The sequence below is a fragment of the Desmodus rotundus genome, chromosome 7 (assembly GCF_022682495.2).
Source record: "Desmodus rotundus isolate HL8 chromosome 7, HLdesRot8A.1, whole genome shotgun sequence".
In the NCBI taxonomy this organism is placed as follows: Eukaryota; Metazoa; Chordata; class Mammalia; order Chiroptera; family Phyllostomidae; genus Desmodus; species Desmodus rotundus.
The window spans coordinates 67,931,626-67,957,798 of NC_071393.1; the positions used below are offsets into that span (position 1 = coordinate 67,931,626).

Below are 26,173 nucleotides of genomic sequence, written 5' to 3' on the forward strand. Positions count from 1 at the left end.
AACCGAAGCAGTTAGGAGGCTTTTGAAGGAACCCAGGAGACAGAGGATAGTCATTGGGTATTGTATTTAGAAGGTATGGAAAGAGGTGTTTGTATTTGAAATATTCGGGCCATAGAATTAAAATACTTGATGATAAATGGACATAAATAGATATAGGCCATTTGGGAAAGAAAGGGTCAAAAATTATTCTGAGGTCTCTGGTCAAAGACCTCTGACATGGGAGAGATGGCACATCATCCCTCAGTTTAATACTCAGGGACCATTTTACAGACTCAAGTAAGAGACACTCAAGACGGATCTGTATTTGCTCCTCATGAATGAAACTGTGGAGTTCTGGGCACATGTCAAAGACTCTGAATTCCACAGGAAATCTTTTCCAAACTGCTGTCACCTGGTTGCGCTCCACTGGGGCAGTAGTAAACCTCTGAGAAGACTGTCCCAAGAAAAAGCCCTGCTTACTAGGCACCCTCCATCTCAAGGTCCTCTCAGCCTCTCCTCATTTTCTGGTGGGTTATGGAACAGGGAAGGGAGTCAGTTCAGTTCCGTATGCCCTGCTCAGGCAGCATTAAGGATGGTCCCTTCTATTTTCTGGTGGAAGTTGGGTAACCCAAAGGAAGGAGAATTAGAGTTGCTAAACGAGAGGAATTAAACTTAGGGAGAAGGATTTATTATCTACATAGATCATCTCAAGGACCCTAAGGTTTCCCAGGTCAAAGCTCAAGGGACAAAATGAAGTATGCACTTATGGGCTATGGTGTATCCCAGTCCCCACCTAGGAAGTAATCCAGGTACTCACCCCTTCGCCGCCATTTTCCCCTGTGCTGGCAAGCATTTCCTGCAGGGCTCTGACTGACAGGGACTGCTCCAGCACAAAACTGCAGACACACAGGTCTGGAGGAACAAACTGTGGGGAAAAAGCCAGAATGAGGACATCTACTCATGTCAGTTAGGCATCAGTCATGCAGTAACACCTCAAGGACAAAGAGCCTATGAATCAAAGTGCCAGTTGGATAAATGGATGAAATATAAAAGGTGGACTTCTCTCATTCAAATTAAGATGGGTTTCATGCTGTATTCTAAAGGATGAGGAAAAGGAAGTCCCCAGTTGCAAGGGAAGAGGGACCAAGGTGTCAGGATCAATTTGACTGAGGACTGGTGGCACACGCGGTAGCACACACATTCGGCCTCACTGCACAGGAGGCGGGAAGGACAAGCAGATCTACACTGACGTCTGGGTGCGGCCAAAGGAACTCATCACCAGTAATTTGTAAGAAATCAATGGACAGACTAGAATGTGGCTCTAGACAATGGTGAGCAAATTAGGAAATTCACTTATTTGTTAAATAAACCTTGATACTACAGTGTAAAGAGAAGCAACAGAGGGGATGAACAGCTACATAAATATATTTCTGGGCAAAGAAATGTCCAGAATTATAAGAATTGATGACCCCCTACAACAATCATTCTAATTTATTATGCACTCAGGTAATGTCCTGATATTCATAGCTGTTCTGGGACATTTACCAACAACACTTACAGAGAGCCTTCTTTGCATCCTGACTAGTGATAGCTAATGCTCACTGAGTGCTTTCTCTGGCAGGCACTAAGTGCTTTGCATATATTACTTCACTTAACCCTCACAACCTCCCTAAAAGATAGGGATGATCGATATTCCAGTTTTCAGCCAAGGAAACTAAGGCACAGAGAAGTTAGGTCATCTGCCCAAGGTAATGCCTTATACTTGGCTGAGCTGGATTCAAATATAGGCAGTCTACCTCCAAAGTCCCTACTCTTAACTCTACACTTCCTGCCACTGATGAAAGTATTAAAGATATTTTTCAAGCTAGAATATTTTCAATCAGCAAATCTTCAAGTATTACACTTATATAAAACACAGTGGCTGGTACTGAGAAAGAAAAACAGACACAGGGAAGAAAATCATTGCTCTTAAGGAGTTTACAAGCCAGCGTTGTGCATTTTCTTTGGGAGTACAGATTATAATGATGTTGCATCCCAAGCCTTTGCTTCCCATGGGACTGTGGCAGAACATTGACACCATGAAAATAACAGGGGCAAGGAATGAGGCCCAGAAGTCACCCATAGCTGTGTCTGACACTCTGAGCAGGTAAAGCTGTTTCCATGGAGATCCAATTCAAAAGTTAAAGCAAGCCTGCTGCTAGGGCACGGGTAACCTCTCTGATGCCAACATTTTCATTTTTAAAATAAAGATAATAGAATTGGCAATCTTTAAGTTCCCTTTAATTTCCAAGTGTTTATACATTCTTTATGCCCCTACCCAACCACAATGCCATTAAAAATAAAATAACGTCCCACTTGCTGACCTGCCTATTCCTGTTCTTTATTAAAGTTTTAAGACACCCTCTAAGCCAAGAATAGGTAATCCCATCCCAAAGGCTACTGGCCTATGGGCAATGTACATTTTAAGTACTTTTCTACTGAAATAACTTTTCTACTCAGGGTCTCAAAAGTAATAAATTCCAAAAACCTAGTCATCCTAAAATTTGGAATTATTGGAAACTGCCCAGTTCTCTTTAAAAAATAATGTAACCAAGGAGAAACTGTAACATGAGCAGACAACAGCCTTTATTTTCCATATTTCTTGCTTTGTTTTCGAAGTCTGTTTTTGCTACAGGTAATTAACTCATTTGTATGGGACTTGAGTGAGCAGAGAGCTGGTGATGCAGGGCAGAGCTTCAAGTCTGGGAGGGAAGTGTTTTTTACAACACATATAGCATCATTCCAAGTAGCAGGCAATAATATGATAAAGCATTTCTCTAAAGACTTTGTGCCATAAACATATATCATCCAACTCAATCTCCCAAAATAGAATGCCAAATCAGAAGATTTTATAGAGGTGTTTTCTACCACTTCTTAGTCTTCCTGGATCTCATGTCACCAGAATAGGAAGCCAAAGAAGCCTGATTTGAGTGTTTCCTCTTCCTCCTCCATGTTACTAGAGGAAGTGATTAGGAGATTTCCTATTCAGGAGTGTTTTCAGTTGTAGTTGGTAATTTACAGGGTGCTTTTTGGCTAATTGAATGGTCTCAAGATTCATGCTCACTGTTTAGCCCATTCTCTTTATGATAGAAACTTTCACAGTTCTGAGTGCTCACGATTCTGCCTTTCCATGAGACTGTGTAACTCTAAGTCAGCTTTATTTCTTCCCTGTGTCTGGTTTGCTTGGATGGGACACCGGAGCTCTCCCCTAACAATGCCCTCACCTATCCTGATGGAGGACCACTGACAACATGGACACTAGGCATGCTCCAATTATATGTTTCTTTTCCTTCCAGATATTAAAAGTCCCAAAGTAGTCATGATTTCATTACTGGCATGAAAGGTACATTTAAACAGGAGATAGTCAGCCTGGGGAGGAAACATCTTATATGGGAGCATGTATCTGCCACTGATTGACATAGTTTCCTTACAGGTAGTTTTTAAAAAAAAATCCTCACTCAAGGATATGCTTATTGATTTCAGAAAAATAGATGATAGATAGATAGATAGATAGATACACAGATACATAGAGAGATGTGAGAAAGAAATGTCAATCAGTTGCCTCTTGGATGTGCCCTGGCTGGGGATCAAACCCTCAGCCTGGGTATGTGCTCTGACTGAGAATTGAACCCACAGCCTTTTGGTGTATGGGACAATGCTCCAACCAGCTGAGCCACTGGGCCAGGGTGGTTTTTCTACCTCTAGTGTGGGCTCCCTGGACTCTCTATGCCCAGGGATAAGGTCATATCACTGCAATGGCAAGCAGAACAACACATGGGCAATGGCAAGGGAAAGTACAAGGCAAAAGGGATTCTGGGGAATAACAAAGTGCACCTCGTAACTTGTGACATGAATGGAGTGCAGAGCACAGAGCCATCTGATCCGCTACTCCAGCTGCCATCCTTAATTAAACTCCACACCAGCCCGAGCTCCCCTCTCCACAGTCCCCAAGAATGAGCAAAGGCTACTGGTCCAGCAAAACTAATTTGCAGTGGGAGAGTCCCCCAGGAGGCCAGCTCACTGTCTGTGTGCTCTGGAGGCTGTGCCTCAGACACTCTGCCTGGTAGGCATGAGGCATGTGCTTGATGATTCTTAGCACGAAGAAAAGGGCTGTGTTGACATCTGTTCTGAAATAACTCATCGCTCTCCTCAGCCCTCTCCTTAGCCTAGAGAAGCACTACATTTCCAAATGTCCTACAGAGAACCTTGAAAACCAGGGCTCTGGGTAAGCCAGGAACTAGGTACTCACTTAGCCCCACTACGTAAAAAATAGTGGGGAAAAAAGACCTATGGATGCCTCGTGTTCCACACGTCTATGTAACATCTTTCTCACCATAATAAAAGTATTTTTCTGGGACTTACTAGATCCAAGATGGTGGGAATCTGATACTCCTATTAGTGGATTCATTTAGCATTTCCTACATAGCACCCCGCAATAAGCACTAGGCATTGCACTGGTCAAGTCTTTGGGGAAAGAAGAGGGGAGGTAATTAAAAGAAGGAGGACTGACATTCTTCTATTACACTGTCAACCACAGTCTGTTTTGGCTTATACAGTTCTTTATGCAGTGTAGTCTATTTCACTGGATATCTTGAAAAATTTATGCCTTATTCTACTTTTGGTATCCCCAATATATAGAATAGTAAGTGCTCAACTCAAATCTTCTTGAACCAACTGTATCCCAGAAGACTATCCAAGAATACATGGCTGACAGTGGCTGTGGTTGCAGACAAATTGCACTGAGCACTCACATGCCTAGCTGAGTCTCTTCCTCAACTCTCCTGCTTACTGTTCAAGAAGCCCTTCTTCTCTCGTTATATAGGTCTCCTCCCACTTCTCTGTTAATCAGTCTGGCTCTCACCCAAACATGCCTCAGTGATACACCCTGTAAGTGCATCAGTGGCTTTGAATTAAAAGCAATATAGGGCATATTGGTTAAGAGCAAACACTCTAGTGTAGTAATACCTGAGGTCCTATCTCTGTTCAATTACTTATTAGCTGAATGATATTAGGCAGGTAACTTAGTCTCTCTGTACCTTAGTTTCCTTATGTGTAAAAAAAGATGTAATGGTACCCACTTTTCAGAATGAACTATGTTTTTATTATTAAAAAGCTTAAAACAGAGTCTGGTGCATACATAATAAGTACTCATAAATGTCAGATTTTATCCCACACAGAGAAGTTAAATCAAAACATCAATAACTTAAATGTTCATTTATATAAGTTCTTATTTTATGTAAGGATAAGGCAAAACCTCTGCCTTTCAAGGCTGTATGGTCTAGTGGAGTTTTGGGGAAGCAAATGGACAATTTTCAAAGTACGATCCAAAATGTCCAGAGGTGAGTAAGAATGCAGGTAAAGAAGCACACAGAGTTGAACATGGTGGGGTAGAGAAAGGGGCAGTGGGAGGAGGAGGAGATGGATGGTGGAAGCAAGCAAAGGAAGGTGAGAAGTGAGGCTGAGAAAGACGTAGGTGTTAGACTGAGAAGGGTCTTGAGTCCCCTTGTCAAGCGGTTTGGACTTTATCTTCAGAGCAATGGAGCACCACTAAATGAAGTTATGCAGGAAGTGATGTAACCAAATTTGCATCTTTGAAAGATCATTGCAGGTCCACTGCAATGGTCTAGACCAAGTGCTCAACTCAAATCTTCTTGAAGATTTGAGGAGGCTAGACCAAGGCAGAGAAACAAATTGGCAGGTTGTTGCAACAAACTAGTTACGAGGTGACAATGCCATAAAGTAATGTCAGGGGAGATGAAGATAAGGGAATGAACCTGAATTATCCTGAGAAGTTAGGCAAGATAAGAGCTAGTAATTAATTGGATGTGGGAGATGACGATGGAGGAGTGGAAGAAGAAAGTGTTTCTATTGGATGGTATAGATTGCATAAAGATAGGATTCACCAAGAAAAAGCACACCGAGCATCCGAAAGACACCAGAGACAGTAATCACTCTTGGCAAATTGCCCACTGGTATCTCCCATTGGTATACCGACTGATGATGGGAGGGCGGAGAAGTGGCTGTGACCATGTATGGGTATCCCTGCAAATGTCAGTGAGGTAGGCTCATCTAGGAGAAGGCAAGGAATGTGAGAAAAAGACATATTCTTCACAAAAGGAGAATTCCTAGAGACCTAGCAACCAGAGTCAGCCCTTTCTTATGTCTATCAAGCAGTCAGCCAGTATTTAGAGAGCATAACGGCTGCATTCAGTACTGTACTAGCTGCTGTAGGAAACAAAAGAGAAAAGTAAGACATGTATTCTACCTTTTAAGGAATTTCTAACCTTGGAGAGACAGACCTACTGTACGTGAGACTTTATGAAACAATGCCAAGGAGTATACTCTGCTAATTTTAGGGGTACGAATTACACATCCTACAGGGTGCAGAGCCTTCTGGACAATATTGTAATTAGAAAAGGCCAGCCCAGGCTGGAACTTGACCTGAAGAGGGTTTATGTAGGCAAGGAGTTCCTGACACATGGTAAGAACTCAAATTTTTGTTTAATGAATGAACACAATGGAAGAATTATTCTTTTCATTTTTTGTGTGTGTATTCTTCCCTTTTGTTTATAGATAGAGAGCAGGCTGTTAGTGAAGGAGGGTGGAGGGATCTGATCGAGCAAAAAAGGAAAAGGACTCATGGACACAGACAACCATGGGTAACTGCGAGGTGAGGAGCGGGTGAGTGGAGGTAGAAGAGGGTATGGGGGGATAAATGGTAATGGAAAAAATACAATAAAAATGAACTATTAGAAATAATATAAAAAGCCATGGTTGGTGTGGCTAAGTGGATTGAGAGTCGGCCTGTATACCAAAAGGGTCATTGGTTCGATTCCCAGTCAGGGCACATGTCTGGGTTGCAGGCCAGGTCTCCAGTTGGAGGCACACAAGAGGCAACAACATATTGATGTTTCTCTCCCTCTTTCTCCCTCCCTTCCCATCTGTAAAAATAAATAAATAAAATCTTAAAAATAAAAATAATTTTAAAAAGAAAAAGAAAATTCCATTAGTTGAAGCAGCATTATTAAGTTATGGGCTTTACGGAACCTGTTTCCTTACCTTCCTTTGCTTTCTCACCCAGCTCCCCAAAGAAAAAGGTCAAGTACTGGAAGTATTATGAGTCAGTAGAGGGAGTGAGCAAAGGAAGGAGAAAGTAGTGGATAACTGCTATGTACTCATTTTTCTGCCTACACCTCCCACTCCAGCTCCAGGAATAAGCAGGTAGATGAATGCCATTGATAGTGTACATACACAGGCTGCTGGGTTTATGTATACTCAGCCCCACTGCCATGGTAGGCTGCAGAGTCTTCCCTGCAAAGTGAAGTAACTTCTAATGTCAATCACATGGGGAGCAAGTTGACTGAGAACAGAAGCCACAACCAAGGAAGCAGAGCTGAAGCAGCTGTGAGAACTTCATCTCATCTTGGACCCACATTACAGAGAGTCAACATAGTCCAAGGGGTGTCCTTGGGCAGATGCTACAGAAGCATCCAACCAGTGACAAGTGTGAGGGTAGAAAGTAAGGAACTTGGGCAGATGATTCATTCCTCGGGGGTTCCATGTAAACAGGGATAGGAGCAGTGAGAATGTTAATTGTTTAAGAATCAGAAAATTTGAGCCAGAATGTAGGAATACATTGGCCCTTCCATCTTTACTTTTCATGTGTTCTTCCATAGGGTTTCACACACACAAAAAAGTTTTTGGAAGTTCTGGCCTGTTTTGGTTGGATTATGTAAAGTGAGAAAAAAAATGTGGCTTACACGTGAGCCAGAACATTGAACTGAGCAAAGTGCTCCTCTGTGGCCAACACAAAGGTAGTAGGGGTAATCAAACAGGAGGACCATAAGATAGCAGCAAAACTGAAGGGGAAAAGCTGGGGGGCCTTGACCAGCCAGCCTTCACTAACAGGACACCCCTATTCAGGAATAAGCTTTGAAACATCTGAATTTCATTAAGGAAGGCTCTGTCAACTGTCCCCCCACCCCCCCCATGCTGTATTCCTGCTGCTTGAGCCTGCCTAGTATGGGAATAAACGGCTGGCGTTCATTCTCATGGCTCTAGATTGCAGGTCGGGTCTATAAAGAGAGCCTGTTTCTCCAAGGGCGCTATGCCTGCTGGTAACAGGCAGAGCTGGATTCAGTCTCCAGTGGCCTGGCTTTTACATGCTTTGTGCTTGTTCCATTCCACTACACTGCCTCAGACAGGACTGATCATTATCTCCCTACAACGGCTCAATATAGTCCCGCTCAGGCACCATGGATGAGACGTCCCAAGCCCTCAGAGGCAGAAAATCATTCTCACCTCCAGAAAATGTTCCAGGTCAACCAGGTCCCCTTGGGTACAGTGTGATGCTGGCTAAGACCCACTTTCCATGGAATAGCCTCAGGCTAGCCAGAGATGGCATGTGTAATTTGTATTTCAGGAGCTTTAAGCACTTTATAGACATTATCTCATCCATCTCCAGCAGACAGGAGTTTATTTACAGACTTCCTATCTATTATTGATAATACATAATTATTTGTATTGTGTTTATACTTCATAGCTAGAGCAAGTCATTAACCAAACTAATACCCAAATCCAGTCCCAACTAGGATTTATTTAAGCATTTATCCAATTAAGTGTTTTTTAAACCCACCTTTGTGACCTCTACTAAGTTGTTAGCAGATTATAATAAAGTTATACAGTGAATGTTTAAATCTTAAGCTGTTGCCAAGTGTCTGGATTTCTAGAAGAAACATCTTAACAACCATTTTAGAGGTGGGTCAATTGAGGCACAAAGGAATTGGGTAAAACATCTATGGGCAAGCAGAGAAACAAGAATAGAATCCACACACACATTTTAAGTGTCTCTATTTACCTATTTATATAATTGTACCAGGTATTGTTAAAGGCTTTATAAATATTATCTTATTTAACTTTTACCTCCTTGCAGGGAAGAGATTTATAGCCATTTTACAGATGAGAAAACTGGGACTCAGAAAGGTTAAAGCACTTCACAATCATATGCCGTGAACAACATTTAAATCCTGAATTTCAAACTCAATTCTTTCTGAGTCATGCTGTGTCAACATTCCTGGAGAGAAAGTTCCCAACCCTACAGCAAGACTACAGGATTCTAATCCCACTAGGCTACCCCCTCCCAACTCTTGTATTTTAATAAAAACTTAGAGAACTTATATTAGGTTCCTGACTATTTCAAAAAGCTTTCTCTATTTTGGAATGACCACTGGGAATGCAGACACTACGGACTGAAGTTAATGGGACTATCAGGGTTCCAGAGTTTTATAAAGATTGAGATTTCCAGCAGGTGAGGTCATTTCCATCTTTTTATGCACTTCTAAAATCTGAGACTGACTTACCATGTAAGCTTTCTCTTTCAAAAGGCCACTCAACTCTTGGCATGATGGGGCAAGTTTCCTCTAAGGACATACATGTGTAATTTTAAACATATATATATCCAGATTTTAAACATTTTGAGAAAAGAGATTTTGCCTACCTGTGTTAACAGCTGTTACCATGGAACAAGGTTAAACTGTAAAACCCTGCCTACATTTTCTATTTTTAAATATTTTGCTGTGGTAAAGGAGAGAGGGTCTTTCTGAAACCACATGCAGAAACTACTCAGAACAGTTGAGTTCCAATTTCTGCTTGGACTTTGCTAACAAAAACCATAATCTAAGCAGTAAGGTATACAAAATTGAAACTTATAGTTGAAAAACATTCTTTTAGGGGAGGAGAGGAGGAAGATACCAATATCTTTTTAATAAATGAAGTAAAAAAGTTTCCTCCTGATGCCTCTCAGTGTCGAGCAGTCTCCAGGTGATCCTGCATTCTGGAGACCATTCTGGAGCTTCCCTGTGAGAACTACAGCTGTGGAAAACCACTATGACAGCGCACGGAGACTTGCTGAACAGAAACACTCACATCTGCGAACAGAGTGATGATAGCGTCTGGTGCCTTGCTGGCCTGAGGTTCACTTCAAGCCAAGACCCGATTCACAAGGAAAGGGATGAAAGAAGTTGATTACATGCAAGGAAAAGGGAGAAGGTTATCAAGTTATAGAGGTGTTGATATTTAAATATTTACTAAAGAACATTTGCTGAAACATTTTCTATGTAAGGGAGGTACCACTGCCACCTAGAAGCAGGAAATCCAAAATGCAGGCCACATTTCCCTTGACAAATGTCTCGCCAAGAAAAACCAACCCAAAGTGATAAAGAACTAGAAACACCCACAATCACTGCTTCTTTACTGCATCCCTCAAATGCCCACTTATTGGCTGTTCAACTGACATTGATGGACAGACCATTACATCTAGCCTCTTTTAGGGAGAACGCTTATTAATTCAAGTGAGAGCAACATTTGCAACATCAAATGTCCTTTTAATGACGCTCAGAGATGTCTCCTAAGAGCTTGTTTGGAAGCACTGATGCAGAAACATGGTGTGTCCAAGAAACTCCTGAGCACAACTGCTAACGTTTCAGATTCCTGGGACCCTTTTCCAGGTGGGTACCCTAATGAGTAGTCCAGGTATTCTCCAGGAGGTCTCTGACCCCACTTTGAAAGATACTGCAAGTGGACCCAACGAGAAAGACTAAGTTCCTGGAGAGTAACCGATTCTTACTCTAGATCTTTTGTTAAAGAGCTCATCAAAATACAAGAATTTCTCTCAAATGAGTAACCCAATCGTTTAAAGTGTATGTGGTTGTTGTTTGTTATGATCTTGCCTCATGTGGTTCCAACCAAAAATAACACCGAGGTGCCCTGGACACCTATATTCTGCCATACATCAGTTATTTCTGGCAAGTTAAGAAAAAATGTTACCAAGAGCTTAGCACAAATAAGGGCTGTGAAGCTCGTGTTCTTAAAAATAAGAAGGGACAGCCAAAAAATCCAAGACAAACACTGGGCAGCTGGCTTGTCAAACTGCCTGCTGGGGAAAAGTGTAACTGACAGGCTGGGTGGTTGATTTGGTTCTTGATTGAGCCAAATATCTCTCCCTGCCTGGCATGGTCAGCTTGTTCAGTAACAAAGGTGCCAAAAGGTAGAAATTTCAACACTTGCACCTGGAGAAACAAGCCTACAGAAGGGCAGCAGATAATACCTACTGTTTATGGGCAGAGAAAACTGAAACAATGACTCTTTACGTGATCCTAAAAATATGGCCATAAACAAAACTCGAGCTTAATAAGCAGCACAGTTAACACAACAAACTCTGTGGATCACTAGTGGGACCCTAACACACATACACCCATTTTCCATGGCAACTTCCCTGAGAAACTGTGAGGCTGTTATTCTGAAGAGTTTGCCTATTGAAAAACAGCTAAGAACAGGAAAGAATAAAGGCAGCAGGTCAGAAAGGAGATGAAACCAGCATGCATTTTCCATGTTCCGTGAATAAGGTCGAAGTGCAGCATCAGCCAGAGGAAGAGCACACAGTCCAGGGTGGTGGAGTCAGAGGAGGTGTGATGGGCAGAAATATCAAGAGATGAGGTGAAAGCTGAGCATCATTTCAACTTACCAGTTATGTTTTAGTCTAAAACTTGGTTTACTTTAGTTTTGGTGGAGAGAACCCTGATCAGCATGCACCTCCCACATACTTCTCTCTATTTTCCTTACACTCTCCTCCCTTGGGACTGATGATGTGGTTGCAAAAGAATCTGGAAACTACAGTGAGGCTAGCACCAGGAAGTGGTATCTAGCAGTTGCAGGATGGGAGAATGTTCCTCATGGCTTTTTCATTACACGACAGGAAAAGGAAGATTGAGGGAAGTACGAGGAGGCACCCATGAGAGCTGAGAAAATGCCAAGCTGGAACTGAGGGCTGACAGAGAGAATGGAGACACGGGGCACTTAACAGCAGTGCTGTCCCTGAGGTGCGACTGTTGTCAGCATCACTTACTGGGAGAACCTCCAGTGGACTGGGTCCTCCTCCACTCAGCACCAGCTCCACGATGCGCATGCACTCAGGATCGGAAATGAGCGCAGAACTCAGAACAACAAAGGGCAAGGAAAGGAGCTTGGCTTCCAAATGGTTTGAATTTTGTTCCCAGTGCCCCCTTCCCACTCTCAGACTGAATCCAAATTCTATTGTGGAAATACGGGTTTTATTTTTTGCACACCACCCCCCCCGCCCCGGAATATTTTCTTCAATAGAAACAAGCATATCACTATAATCTAAGTTCTGGATTGAAAATTGTTTGGCAGGAATATATGAATATATGTTAATTAAATTTGCAGTTTTAAAAGTCCTTGTGGAAATAAATAACAGTCATAAATATTTTTCTCCAGTATGGAAAAAGTCCTCCTATATCTTAATGAAAAACTAGACCCCATCCCCTCCAACTTCCTCATAGTGTCTGAGCCAAATTCCTCCCACTAGATATTTACATTTGCAAGAATTAGTACTACATGTAAGAATTAGTGCTACATGCAAGAATTAGTGCTACATGCAAGGATTAGTACCACATGCAAGGATTAGTATTATGTGCCCCCATTTGCAAGGGGGCATGTGGTTCTCATCATAGATATTTTAAAACATGTCATAAAGCAGGGAGTTAGCACTGCCAGTTAGTAGCTGCATGAATTAAAAGTGTTCACTTAATAATAAGTGCTGCTTCATTGGAGTGGTAATAGACTTATCACCTTGTCTGCCTATGTCTTTTCCAATAGCGTGACCCTTACCAAGAAGCCTTCTAGGTATGGAGGATGGACAATCATCAAAATGCTCATTGACCTGTGGAGATCTGTTGGATATTATCCTCTCTAAACCCACTCTGACTTCCCCCACTCTGAAGTCACTGATACCTTGCACTCAGGGCATGAGCCAGCTCCAATCAACACAAGAAAAGCATTAGGAGACTCAGTCTCTTCCTGTTTGAACCCAACCCATCAATCAGCATCTGGTGAAGCTGGCCAGGAAATACCATGTCAAATACTGCCCATGCTGAACCATCCCAGTTCACATGACTTGGCCTTGACTTGAGTTCCTTTCCTGAGCTCTGCTAAGGAAGCCAGGTTACTGAGGGTCTCCATCCATGATGAAGACAGATTATGACCTTTTCTTTCTTTTCCCCCCTTGGATATCCAGGAATGACTTCCAGTACATAATGGTTAACTTGGTACCATGAAAGAGAATGAACATGTTGATAGAAACTGAGGGAGCAATGTCATGCCTCGAAAAGGTAAGTCCTTGTTCACGGTGACCTTAGCAAAGTCTGTCAGACCCTATGAAGATTAATGCTTCAAACTAGCCAGTTACTCTCCAGAAGCATCTGCCCTTATGTTCTCAGTGAACAAGATGAAGATGAAAGCCATTGTGTGGCTTCCTATTAAACTTCCACATTTTGGGAAAGAAGTAAGTTCATTCATTACTGTAGCATTCGAAAACTTTCCTTGGTAGGCTGTCGGTAAGTGAATGTGTTGCTGGTGAAGTCAAGGCCATAGCTTTGTTTCACTTTGTGATGACTTCTGCCCACCTAGGTTGGCTAGCCACTCTGTCAATGCTTAGATAAGGAAACAGGTGTGTGAGGCTGATGACTACAGACTCAGCCCTGTCACAACTTCTGAAAGCTGGTCTGAGGACCACCTCTAAAAGCATCATGTAGGAGTTTGTTTCAAAAACCAAAAGCTGATTTTTTACGCCACCCAAGACAAAGATGGGGATTGAAGGATATGCTCACTCAAATTTGAGAACCTCTGCCCTTCTGCGTGAATTCTGAGCCAAACCCTCCGATGCTGGCCAGGCTTATGATCTTTAAGGATATGGCATTCTTCGCATAATTTACCTGGGAAACTGGGCAGTGATCAAAACCACAGCACTAAGTTTTCAACTTGAAAGGTGGTCAGAGGACACTGTGGACACTTTCTCATGAACATCAAAACCTCTCACCTTTTTGGCTGTATTTTTCACTGAAAAGTAATATCCTTTGGCTGTTTACTAGAGGTTTTGCTGAACGATAACATTAGACCTGCATTCACTCAGTCTCAGAGCTTGCATTAAATTCTAAAACCTCTCCATCTTTAGGCAAAAGAAGTGAAATTGTTTGAACCTAGATTCCACAGCTAATCAAGGTAAAAATTCACATTTCAAACCTGAAGTGATGGCTCTTGGGCTGGAAAAGGTGAAGCAGAGAGCAATTATTCTGTCTCTGAGGTGCTAGAGCACCGGAACCACCCCAAACACATGATAATCTGTTCTACTTTGAAGTAGAAATACCTCGGGATATACAGGGAAGTGCTAAAGCAGGACTCGAGGCAAAAATCCTTGATGAAAGAGATCCAATAAGAAATGGATCATTAGGTCAAGTTTTAAAAAAATTTCGTCAACCACTCTGTAGCTGCTTGAGGGAGGCTTACAGACAACTCTATTGTACCAGTTGTCCTCACCTTCTAAAGGCTTTGGATAAAACCGAGCTGGGTTTAAGTGGAATAAAAGAAAAATGATTTGAAAACACCCTAACAGAGAAAACAGCTAAATCCTGGATGACTGCATTAGGAACACTCTGTAATTATTCTCTGAAATAATTTGGACAAAGAAAAACAAGTTAGTTCTCCACAGTGTTTTGAATTATTTAAAATCACCTACATGCTGCATGTCAAGGAATTAAGGACAAACAAGATACTGTTTGTGGGTGATTCATAAAATGTTTCAGTTCATATAGTTTGTTAATGTCTCTATTTATTTATTTATTTTATTGTTGTTCAATTACAATTGTCCCCATTCCCCCCATCACTCTCCCCTGCCCCACCCACCCCTACCTCCCACCGCACCCCCATTATCTTTGTCCATGGGTCCTTAATACATGTTCCTTGAAGACCCTTCCCCTTCTTTGCCCTGTTACCCCCCTCCCCTCTGGTTACTGTCTGTTTGTTCTTTATTTCCACATCTCTGGTTATATTTTGCTCACTTGTTTGTTTTATTGTTTAGGTTCCACTTATAGGTGAGATCATATGGTATTTGTTCCTCACTGCCTGGCTTATTTCACTTAGCATAATGCTCTCCAGTTCCATCCATGCGGTTACAAAGGGTAGGAGTGCCCATCAGTAAATGAGTAGATCAAAAAACCATGGTACATTTATATAACGTCTCTATTTAAAAAGAATAAAATGACTGAATAAACTGTTGAGAAGGAAAAAATAAAGTTGTCAACTTAAAAGTCTGAAAATTTTAATTTTTAAAACAATTGTAAACATTTTCTTTATAAAACTCTGCTTAGGTGGCAAACAGCCAATCAGACCTGAGATGTCTGAGATGTAGCACAACATTTTATAGCAAATTGGAGGGAGAGCAAAACCAGATCTCCCGAATCACTAACCTAATGCTCTTTATAATAATAGTTTGATCTGTGAATTATGATTATTTACATAACTTCAAAAGACCACAAAGAAGTCATAACTATGACTTAAGATTCATTCCCAGGTTGTAAAATGCTCATGAAGGAAAAAAATGGTACACGTCACATGGCTTGGGTTCTGTAGGCTCCAGGTCTAACACAAAGGCACTGCAGCATTTTTCTTGCAGGGAAAAAGCAACAACTGGAAAAGAGACATTCTCCTAATCACAGGGGGGGGGAAAGGCAAGTTTGTGATCTAATTAGCAAGTTCAGGAGTTGGAGGATGAAGAAAAAGTACTGCTAATGGAGACCAAAATAGTAGCTCTTAGGTCTGAAGAGCAAAGTACTAAGTGTGGCAGGGGAGCGGGGATATGAATAATACCTGCTCATAATTCACCTGGGGCCATCTGCCTGCTGTGAAAAAGTAGATGACAAATGGACAGCAAACGATGGTGTCACTTTACACAGTGAATAAATTCCTCGTGAACTTTCCCACCACCAAGGTAAGGACTGTCTTTAAATAAAAAGAGAGGACAGGTATTGCCTCAAGCAGATGAGTTATCATGACAGTATTAATAACTCAAGTAGAAAGGAGGATGATAGAGATGAGGAAAGACCTCAGGGTTAAAAGGTTAGACTTTATTTTTTCTTTTTAACTAGGTCATGGGATCCAGCAAATGACAAATGCGTTAATAAACTTGACATGTGTTACACTTGACTTTTATGCTATTTCTTTGGATATCTGTTTCCCTGCTCATCTCTGGACTGTAAGAAATAACAGAGTATGGGGCTCAGTGTGGATGTAGAAATAGGAATAAAACTTTCAGAAAAAAAACAGTTCAGCTGCTATTTGGGAAGAACTGAAAGATGAAGCCATGTTTTTCAGAATCTGAGCATATTAGGATTGTACTCTGACCCTTCAGCTTGGTGAATTCACATATAGACCAACATGAAATGAGTCTTTTAGTCCTGTTTGCACAAAACAATAAATAATCCCTGGACCAGGTGGAAGAGTAACTCAGTGTAGAGTAGCCGCTCAATGTAGAGAGCCTACCCTGGTCCCAGGGGGCACCAGCAGAAGGCCAAGCCACTTCACAAGCAGGACTGTGCAGAACACTCCCAGCCACCTCTGTTGATTCCACACATGTTGGACAACAAGGCTTGAACTTGTAAACAGGTTCTCTGGCACCTAAGAAAAAAAACTGCCTGGACTAACAGAATGACTGCCCAGCCTCCACTTCCCATGTGTCTCTGTGTGATCCCCATCCTCCAGAAGACTGCAGGGCTAAACCCACAAGGCTGGTCCCCTTGTTTTTTTAAGACAACTGACTGTAAGTTTTCTGCTGTCTTATTTTTCCTCTTTCGTATTCTCATTCCCTAATGCTTTCACCCTCCAATCTCCTGATCCATGAACCTCCTTTCAAATCTGCTCGAATAGCTACTTCATGATCAACACACTCCATCATCCACCCCCTGCCTTCTCCCTGCATATTGCCTGAACAGACAAAATCTGGCTCATCCCAAAGGACCCCACTTCCCTTGGGGAGTCTCCCAACTACAGATGCTCATTCCTTCATACCTCAGGTAACTTGGGGTTAACACATGAGGTCTGTGTCCCTCTCCCTCCCAAGGCTATTTCTTTCTTTATTTTTTTAAAAGATTTTATCTATTTTTAGAGAAAAGGGAAGAGAGGGAGAGAAACATCAATGTGTGAGAGAAACATTGATCATTTGCCTCTCACACATGCCCCCCTGCAACCCAGGCAAGTGCCCTGACCCAGAATCGAACCTTTCACTTTGCAGGACAACTTCCAACCCTCTGAGTCACATCAGTCAGGGCAGTATTATTTCTAGGTCATTACTATTCCATAAATTAGCTCCTTTTTCTTTAAGTTTCCTACACTTGGCAATATCACCTTTCTCTCCCTCCTCTTTCGCTCTTTATTTCTGTGACCTTCCCATCTTCATCGAAACCTCTGACTCGTTTTCTTCCCTGCTCCTGGCAACTGAACATTCACATTGTTACTTGTTGAATTGTGTTCCCCCCAAATGTACACTGAAGTCCTCACCCTAGTATTTTGAATATGACCTTATTTGGAATAGGGTTTTTACAGATGTAATCAAGTTAAGATGAGGTCGTTAGGGTGGAACCTAAACTAATAAGACTGATGTCCTTATAAGAAAAGAAAACCACCACGTGAAGACAGACACACACAGAAGAGGGCCACCTGAAGGCAGAGGCAGAGGTGGGGCTATGCTGCCACAAACCACAGCACACCTGAAGCACCCAGGAACTGGAATGAACAGCCAAGGAGAGATCCTCCTGAAGAGGCTGCAGGAGCATGGCTCTGCCAGCACCTTTATTTCAGGTTCTATTCTGCAGAACTGTAAGAGAATAAATTTCTGTTGGTTTAAGCCACCTAGTTTGTGGACATTTGTTACAGGAGCCCTAGGAAAGTAATGTGCTATATGAATAATCTATCACATATCATGGCCTCTCAGTTATTTTGCTCCCCTCTTGATCTGCACTCCAGTTCAGCCACCCTCTATCATAATCATAAACCTCGGGCCTGTTTTCAGCCAAAATGCTCCATTCTGACATCTCTGATTGACACACTCCACTGTCTACCCATCCACTCACCTTCCAGCTTGCTTGTTTGCTCACTCGATTACTCTTATCACTATTTATATCCCCATATCTTTGCACTGCCAGACCCTATTTTTTTTAATACTCGCCAGAGGATACATCTTTTAATTGATTTCAGAGAGAGAGGAAGGGACACGGGAGAGAAAGAGACAGAGAGAGAATCATCAATGTGAGTGATAAACGTTGATTGGTTGCCTCCCATACATGCCTGACCAGAGATCGAACCCGCAGCTTTTGGTGTATGGGATGACACTCCAACCAGCGGAGCCACAAGGCCAGGGCTCTGCTCCTGCCTTTAGTTCTCTCCTCATTCAGTTTAAATTCTAAGATTTCATGGAACTCTTTTGTCCCTTTATTCTTTATTACTCTCACCTGTGAACATGTTGACCCTGGCTGAATTTAACTATACACTTTCTTCATGACTAAGCTGGGGATGCTGAGGGCTGCTGCAGAAAATTGGCAGCACTAAAAATTCATGGTTATCAACCTCAGCTGGCCCTCAATTCTAGGCCCCCATGCTGCTCAGCAAGCCTGCTGCTCTCCTCTAAGTAGCTCATTCTGTCTAAAACTTTCTGTACAAAACCTACAGATCTACCCCATCCTTTGCCTTCTTTTTTCCTATTAAATAGAATATGAGTTCTTCCTTTACTTAAGGTGAATTCCTTATCTCTGTTCTTGATATCTATCCTTTCCACTATGTCAGCAATTTTCACACTAGACCATCCCTTGCTTTACCTGCATTTTTCTTCTCCTTCTCCACTTGTACTTTCTCATCAACATTTAAACATGTTTAAGTTTCTCCTATTACAAAAATCCTTCCATCCTCAGACCCTCGCCAGCTATCCCTTTCTTTCTTTCAGAGATGTCTGAAATGGTTGTCTTTATTCTTACTCTCCTCTTACTCTTCACCTCTACTAAACTGGCCTCTGCCCTCATCACCCCATTGAAAGGGCTCCCACCAAAGCTGCAATTGGCCTCCATGTCACTATGTCTATTATACATATTCCATCCTATTATTTGACCTCCAGTGGAATTTTACTCTATTGACTATGCTCCTTCTTGACATGCTTCCCTTGATTTCTGTGGCTTCTATGATATTACACATGCCTATTTTCCCTTTTATCTCTCAGGATTCTCTTCCATCCTCTCTTATTAATCCACATTTTTTTTCTACTCACTCTCATAGTTTGATTTACTACCTTTAAGCCAACAACTCCTCCACCTCAACCTCCTTTCAAAACTCCGGATTTGTATATCCTAGTGCCTACCAATATTTCCTCTTGGATGTCTTCCAGGCCTTTTGAATTTAGTATATCCAAAGTTCAGTGTATAAGTATCATTTTCTTCAACATACCCTATTTTACTAAATAATATATCATCTACAGGCAGCTAAAGCCCATAGGTCTAGGGTCACCCTTGACTCTTCCTACCTTAATCTCTTCACCATCCTATGCATTTTATTAACCATACCTAAATTAAATTTAATCCCAGTCTATTCATCATCTATTGCATGTGAAGAACCTACACATTTTCCAAAAATTCATGTTTTCCTTAGACAATAAACCCCCATTCTTTTTCAGCTCCCATTCTTGCTACTTCAAAATTGGTGCCTTTACCTCTTCTCTTTTCTTTTGCATAAGCCAAAGCTGTAATCAATTTAATCCCCTAACAGTGTCTTTTACAACCTCAACATCTTCTCTATACCCTCCTTCCTCTCTCCCTAGAAACATGCTTGTGTCTCTCATCATGGAAACTCCTTCTTTGTAATCTAGATTCTGCTTCAATACCATTTCCCCTTCTTCCTTTTAACACTCAGCTCCTTTAGAGAGTGTCAAACACTCATTGATGAGGTTCTGGTTCAGATAATGATGGAGAAACTCACAATAGAAAAACTCTCCTGATAATAACAAATATCAGCTCCAGACAAAATTTTAACTACAAATGATGGCACTGGAGAGTAATATAAAGCTTGAGGGAACATGACTCTTGAAAGATGGGAAGATAACTAGGTGATGTCCACATTTAATTAAATTTTCTCCTGAGGGCACTCGTCTGTTCATGGAGCACTTGGGGGATAGATCCAAAAAAATAAAAAACTCCAAAACAAAAAACGGCTGTGCAGTCAGAAGTCTGAGTTTGGGGCTGTCAAAATGTTTGGAAATTAAGCAGGAGAATTGTAGGAAGAAGGGAATCACCATAAATTATAAAACCCCCAAATCAGCATTAAAAATTTTGGCTAACTCATAAACTGTAAACAGGCAATATTCTAAGTATCTGATGGAAAGAAACAGCTGCAGTGCTAAAAATGAGCAAAAGTTCCATCAGCTTCCAGTTCAGAAATGCCTGAATTTAGTGTTCAAGGCTTCCCAAATAGAGGGAGTTAAGAAACACTTCAGGATTTTCATTAAAACACAGAAAGGCTACAATCTAAGACCAATGATTATGCCTTAGAATTAAAGGAAAAATAAAAGAGACCAAACCTCTACAAGATCAAGGAGATCCCACAAGTAATTTAACTGACTGCCAGAACAAAATACAAACTCTTCAGGGGAAGATAAAAGAAACCAGAATAACTACAAAATATTACCTACATGGTTCAGTACACAACTACTGTATATTCAAATTAATAGGAAAATGTGATTTATAATCAAAAGAGAAACCAGTCATTAAAAGCAGACCCATAAATGACCCAAGAACTGGTATAAATATGTTAAATGAATGTATCAGAAAAAATAGGAATAATGGAGAAGAGAATGAGAATTTGAGGAGAATATGTAAAATCTTAAGAATAAATTATTGGGAAATTTTATAATTTAAACATATAACATCTGATACATTGGAGGGATTAAATAGCACATTCAAATTTAAGAAATTAGTAAACACAAAAATAAATCAGTTGAAATTATTCAAACTGAAGACCAGAGAGAAAAATAGTTTAGAAAAATATGATCAGTTTTACTGACCTATGGAACAATGTAAAACAGTTCAATATATAAAAATTGGGGTCACAGAAGGAGAGAGTAAATGAGGCAGACCAATTATTTTAAGAAATATTTGTCCCCAAAGTTCCAAACTTGATTAAGAAAGTAACAAAACCAAGGGATCCATAAAGTTCCACAACATGCGGTCACGACAAATACAAAAATAATTACCCTCAAACACATCATTACAACTTCTAAAATTCAAAGATAAAGAAAAAAATCCAGAAGAACAATAATATGATATTTATTTTTCATTTAAAAAAAGAGGACAAAAGACAACAAAATACAATCAATAAAGTGCTGAAAGAAAAAATAGTCAAACCAGGATTTATATCCACAGAAAAAAATCCTTCAGGGGCTTCCGGCCAAGATAGAGGCACAGGTAGACTTGCTTCACTTCTTTGCACAACCAAAAGAAGGATAACAACCAGTTTAAAAACAGAAAACAACCAGAAGTGCCAGAAAATCAAACTGTATGGAAATATGACAACCAAGGCGTTAAAGAAGAAACATTTATCCGGACTGGGAAGAGGGGCAGAGACAGAAAGCCAGGGTGGAGAGGATGAGTGACAAGGCCACAGCTGGCTGACCAGGTAAGGTGAGGGAGGCAGTGGCTGGCAGACTGGGAGGTCCCACATTTGCATGTGGATAAGCCAGGAGGAACAACTGGGGAGCAAGACAGACCATGCAACCCAGGGATCCAGCACAAAACTAAAGCCTCAAAACTTCTAGTTGTAAAAACCTGTGAGGTTGTGGCAGTGGGAGAAACCCCCAGTCTCACAAGAGAGTCTGTTGGAGAGGCCCACGGGATACTAGAATGTACACAAGCCCACCCACCCAGGAATCAGCATCTGAAAGGGCATGATCCACTTGTAGGAAGCGAGGGAAGTGACTGAAAGTAGGGCGAGAGCCAAGCAAGAAGCATTATTCCCTCTCAGACCCCTTCACCACATACAGCACCAGAATTCAGTGACATGGGTTGCCCTGCCCTGGTGAATACCTAAGGCTCTGCCCCTTACAATGTAACAGGTGTGCGGAGACAGAGAAATATGGCCCAAATGAAAGAAGACATCAAAACTCCAGAAAAAGAAATAAGTGATGAGGAGATAGCCAACCTATCAGGTGCAGAGTTCAAAACACTGGTAATCAGGATGCTCACAGAAATGACTGAGTATGGTTACAAAATAAAGGAAGAAGTGAAGGCTATACAAAGTGATATAAAGAAAAATATACAGGGAACCAACAGTAAAGGGAGTGAAATCGGGTCTCAAATCAATAATGTGGAACAAAAGGAAGAAATAAACATTCAACTGGAACAGAATGAAGAAATAAGAATTCAAAAAAATAAGGAGAGGCTTAGGAATCTCTGAGACAACTTTAAACATTCCAGCAACTGAATCATAGGTTTACCAGAAGCAGAAGAGGAAGAGCAGGGAATTTAAAATTTACTTGAAAAAATAACAAAGGAAAACTCGCCAATCTGGTGAAAGAACTAGAATGCAAGTCCAGGAAGCTCAGAGATTCCCGAATAGGTAAGATCCAAGGAAACACACACCAAGGTACATCATAATTATATTACCCAAGATGAAAGATAAGGAGGGAATCTCACAAGAAGCAAGAGAAAAGGAGACAGTTACCTACAAAGGAGTTCCCATCAGACCATCAGCTGATTTCTCAAAAGAAACCTTGCAGGCAAGAAGGGGCTGGAAAGAAAGTCTTGAAAAGTAAGGACCTACAAGCTAAATTACTCTATCCAGCAAAGCTATCATTTACAATGGAAGGGCAGATAAAGTGCTTCCCAGATAAGGTCAAGTTCAAGGCGTCCATCATCACCAAGCCCTTATTATATGAAATGTTAAAGGGACTTATCTAAGAAAAATAAGATCAAAACTACGAACAGTAAAATGACAACAAAGTCACCACTATCAACAACTGAACCTAAAAAAACAAAACAAAACAAAACAAAAAAACCCCTAAGCAAACAACTAGAACAGGAACAGAATCACAGACATGGAGATCAAATGGAGGCTTATCAGTGGTGAGAAGGAGGGGGAGAATAGGGGAAAAGGGTACAGGGAATAAGAAGCATAATTGGTAGGTACAAAATAGACAGGGAGAGGCTAAGAATAGTATAGGAAATGGAGAATCCAAAGAACTTATATGTATGACCCATGGACATAAACTAAGGGGCGGGGGCGTGCTGGAGGGAGATCGGTGCAAGGCAGAGGGGGATAAAGGGAAAAAAATGGGCCAACAGTAATAGCATAATCAATAAAATGTACTTTAAAAAAAGAACTAGGATTTAAAGAAAAAAGAAAAAAATTCCTTGAAAAATAGTCAGAAAATAAAGACATTGTTAGTGAAACAAAAGCTGGGCAAGTCTGTCTCCAGCACATCTGCCTACAAGAAATATTAAAGGATGTTCTTCAGACTAAAGGACAATGCGGTCAGATGGAAATCTGGATCTAGAGGAAAGAATGAAGAACACTAAAAATGGTAACCATGTGGATATCAGAAAACCCTATCTTTTCTTAATTTTTTAAGACAAGAAAGTCTTTGAAACATAAATAATAAGAGAGTACTGACATTATATAACATACATGACAATAACAGCACAAAGAATATAAGGAAAGTGGTATAATATTAATTCAAAGGAGATTGTGATGAGTTAAAAATTCATAGTAATATCCCTAAGGATAATTAATACAAAGGGACAGAACTAAAAAGCCCATAAAGGAGATAAAATGGAATACTTAATAATTCTCAATTTATCTTTAAAAAGACAGAAAAGGAGAAACAGAGGAACAAGAACCAGAGGGGGAAAAAGGAAACAAATAGCAAAGATACTAAAACCCAACAATATGAGTTATTAAAATAAATATAAATGAACCGAATACTCTAATAAAATAGCAGAGTTCATAAAATGAAGAGAAAAAGCAACACCTAACTATATGCTGTTTGTAGGGCATATACTTTAAGTATAAAGATCCAAAGACATAAACAAGTAGAAAACAAAAATGTGGAAATAAGATATACCACACAAACAGTAAGCATAAGAAAGCTTGTGGCTATACTGATATCAGTTAATGTTTATTATATGACCAAGGATAAACAGGGACATTTGATGATGACAAAAGGATCAATTCATTAAGAAAACAACCCCAAAATGCCTAAAGGTATTTGATCTTAAAACAGAACTTTAAAATGCATGAAACAAAACTGACAGCTAATGGGAGGCAATAAGAGTTGAACACTTCTCTTTCAGTAACTGATGGAACAAGGAGGTACAACATAGTTCAGGAAGGACATACAAGATTTGAACACCACTATCAGCCACACTGATAGTCATAAAACACTACATGTTTATACATGAGGTTTTTTGAAAGCACACAGTAAACGTTCACTATGCTGGGCCATAAAATAAGCCCAATAAACTGCAAAGGATTTAAATAATTCAGAGTATGTTTTCTGACCATATTAAAATTAATTATAAATCATTAACAAAAATTTACATCCCACTGTTTTCTTTTTTAAAACCACTCACTCATTGCTTAACCCTTTTCATCTAACTTAGTGTCTCTAATTTTCCTTTATTTTTCACTTTTAAAGGTCACACATGTCCTCCTGATCCTCAAATCCAGGCCTTTAAGGTTTTTAGTTGATTGATTCAGTACATGGGACACTTAACTGAGTTAAGCAATGGTTCCTGAGGACCTAATGTGTATCTGGGCCTCTGTTGGGGATAATAAACTCATTGCTTAAATAGTACTTTGGGTCAGGCACTGTCTTAGGTACTTTGAATAACACAGGTTTGAAATATATTTATTTTTCTCAATAAATATATTGGAAGGTTTCTTGGAGATCTGTAACAATTTGAAAAAACTCAGATGAATCTCATGTTTTCTTAACATTTTCTTTTCTCACACTTACTTTATTGTAAGAATATAGTATAATATACAAAATATGTGTTAATTGACTATGTTATCAGTAAGGCTATGTGCAGATTTTCAGCTGTGCAGAATTGGGGGGCATCAGCGCCCTTAATGTTTTCCAAGGGTCAGGTGTACAATTAGGAACCCTTGTAACTGAATCTTCATAATGGTCCTATGAGATGGGTACAGATTTAAACGTGAGGAAAGTAAGGCAAAGGAAGGGAAGCCATTCCCCTCCCCATCAAAACGCTGTTAAACCGTGGAGGCAGAATTACCAGTCCAGGCAGCCTGGCTCCACGGTCATGTTTCTTGCCTTCTGTACTGCGCAGTCTGACTTCCGTGGTCCCAGAATGGGGAAGGGCAGGTGAAAAGGCAGGTAATCCATCATAATTAATGCAGTAGATGCTCTGACTTCCCCACTCACAGTATTTCTGTGCCTTGTGTTCCAATACGGAGGCTTTTAGTGATCTGCTGATTATCCCCTTTTATAAATGCATTTTCTAGAAAAATATACCCTATGATAATTTCATTCATACAGGGAAAAGTTACCTATAAAATTTTAAACTGCTTCATTTGCTCTCTCAGAACATTTGCATTTTGGAGGTTTGTTTCAATTAAGCAAAATACCTATTTCTAGCTTTGGAATGTCAGGTATTCAGAGGACAGATGAAGAAGGTTGTTTGAGTGGGTAGGAAGATCCAGACAGGTATTCTTGAAATCTAGCCACATAAAAAATGTCTTCTTTATCCTCAAGTTGGATCCATGATACTTTTATTGCTGAGTATTATAGAAATTAGATAGAGATTGGAGTTTGGAATGAATAATCCTCAGAAAGTTACTGAACCATCTAACTTCTTGTACCTTTCTTATCTGAAAGTGAAAACTGTTTGCTCTGTGGGGCTGTAAAGATTACACAGGAGTGGAATACAGCACATGATGCCTGATAAACATAAAAAAAAATAGTTCAAAATTTCAACTTGTAAGTCTATTTATATTACATGACAAGGGAGATTTTTGAGAACAGTTTTATAGTTTGACCTTGCATAAGATCTCCAGTCCAGAGAAAATAATACCCACAAAAGTATCAATCAGAAGTTCAAAGAGTATGCAACCTTGGGTCAAACTTCTGTCACTATATATTTGCAAAGGCTTATTTTTTTAGGAGTAAACAGTAAATCTATCTCTGAGAGAAAGAGAAAAATAATAGAAATAAGTTATTTTTAGCCTAGAATTCCATCTTAATTGATGTCATCTGCATAAT

General features: G+C 40.5%; 1 protein-coding gene across 1 annotated transcript in view; it reads right to left on the bottom strand.

Moving 5' to 3' along the window:
• RYR3 (ryanodine receptor 3) overlaps positions 1-26,173 on the bottom strand; it is a 534,646-nt gene that overhangs the window by 331,307 nt on the left and 177,166 nt on the right. The window contains exon 3 of the mRNA XM_053928437.1: positions 797-904. Coding sequence (XP_053784412.1) covers positions 797-904 — 108 coding nt within the window. The remainder of the gene's footprint in view (positions 1-796; positions 905-26,173) is intronic.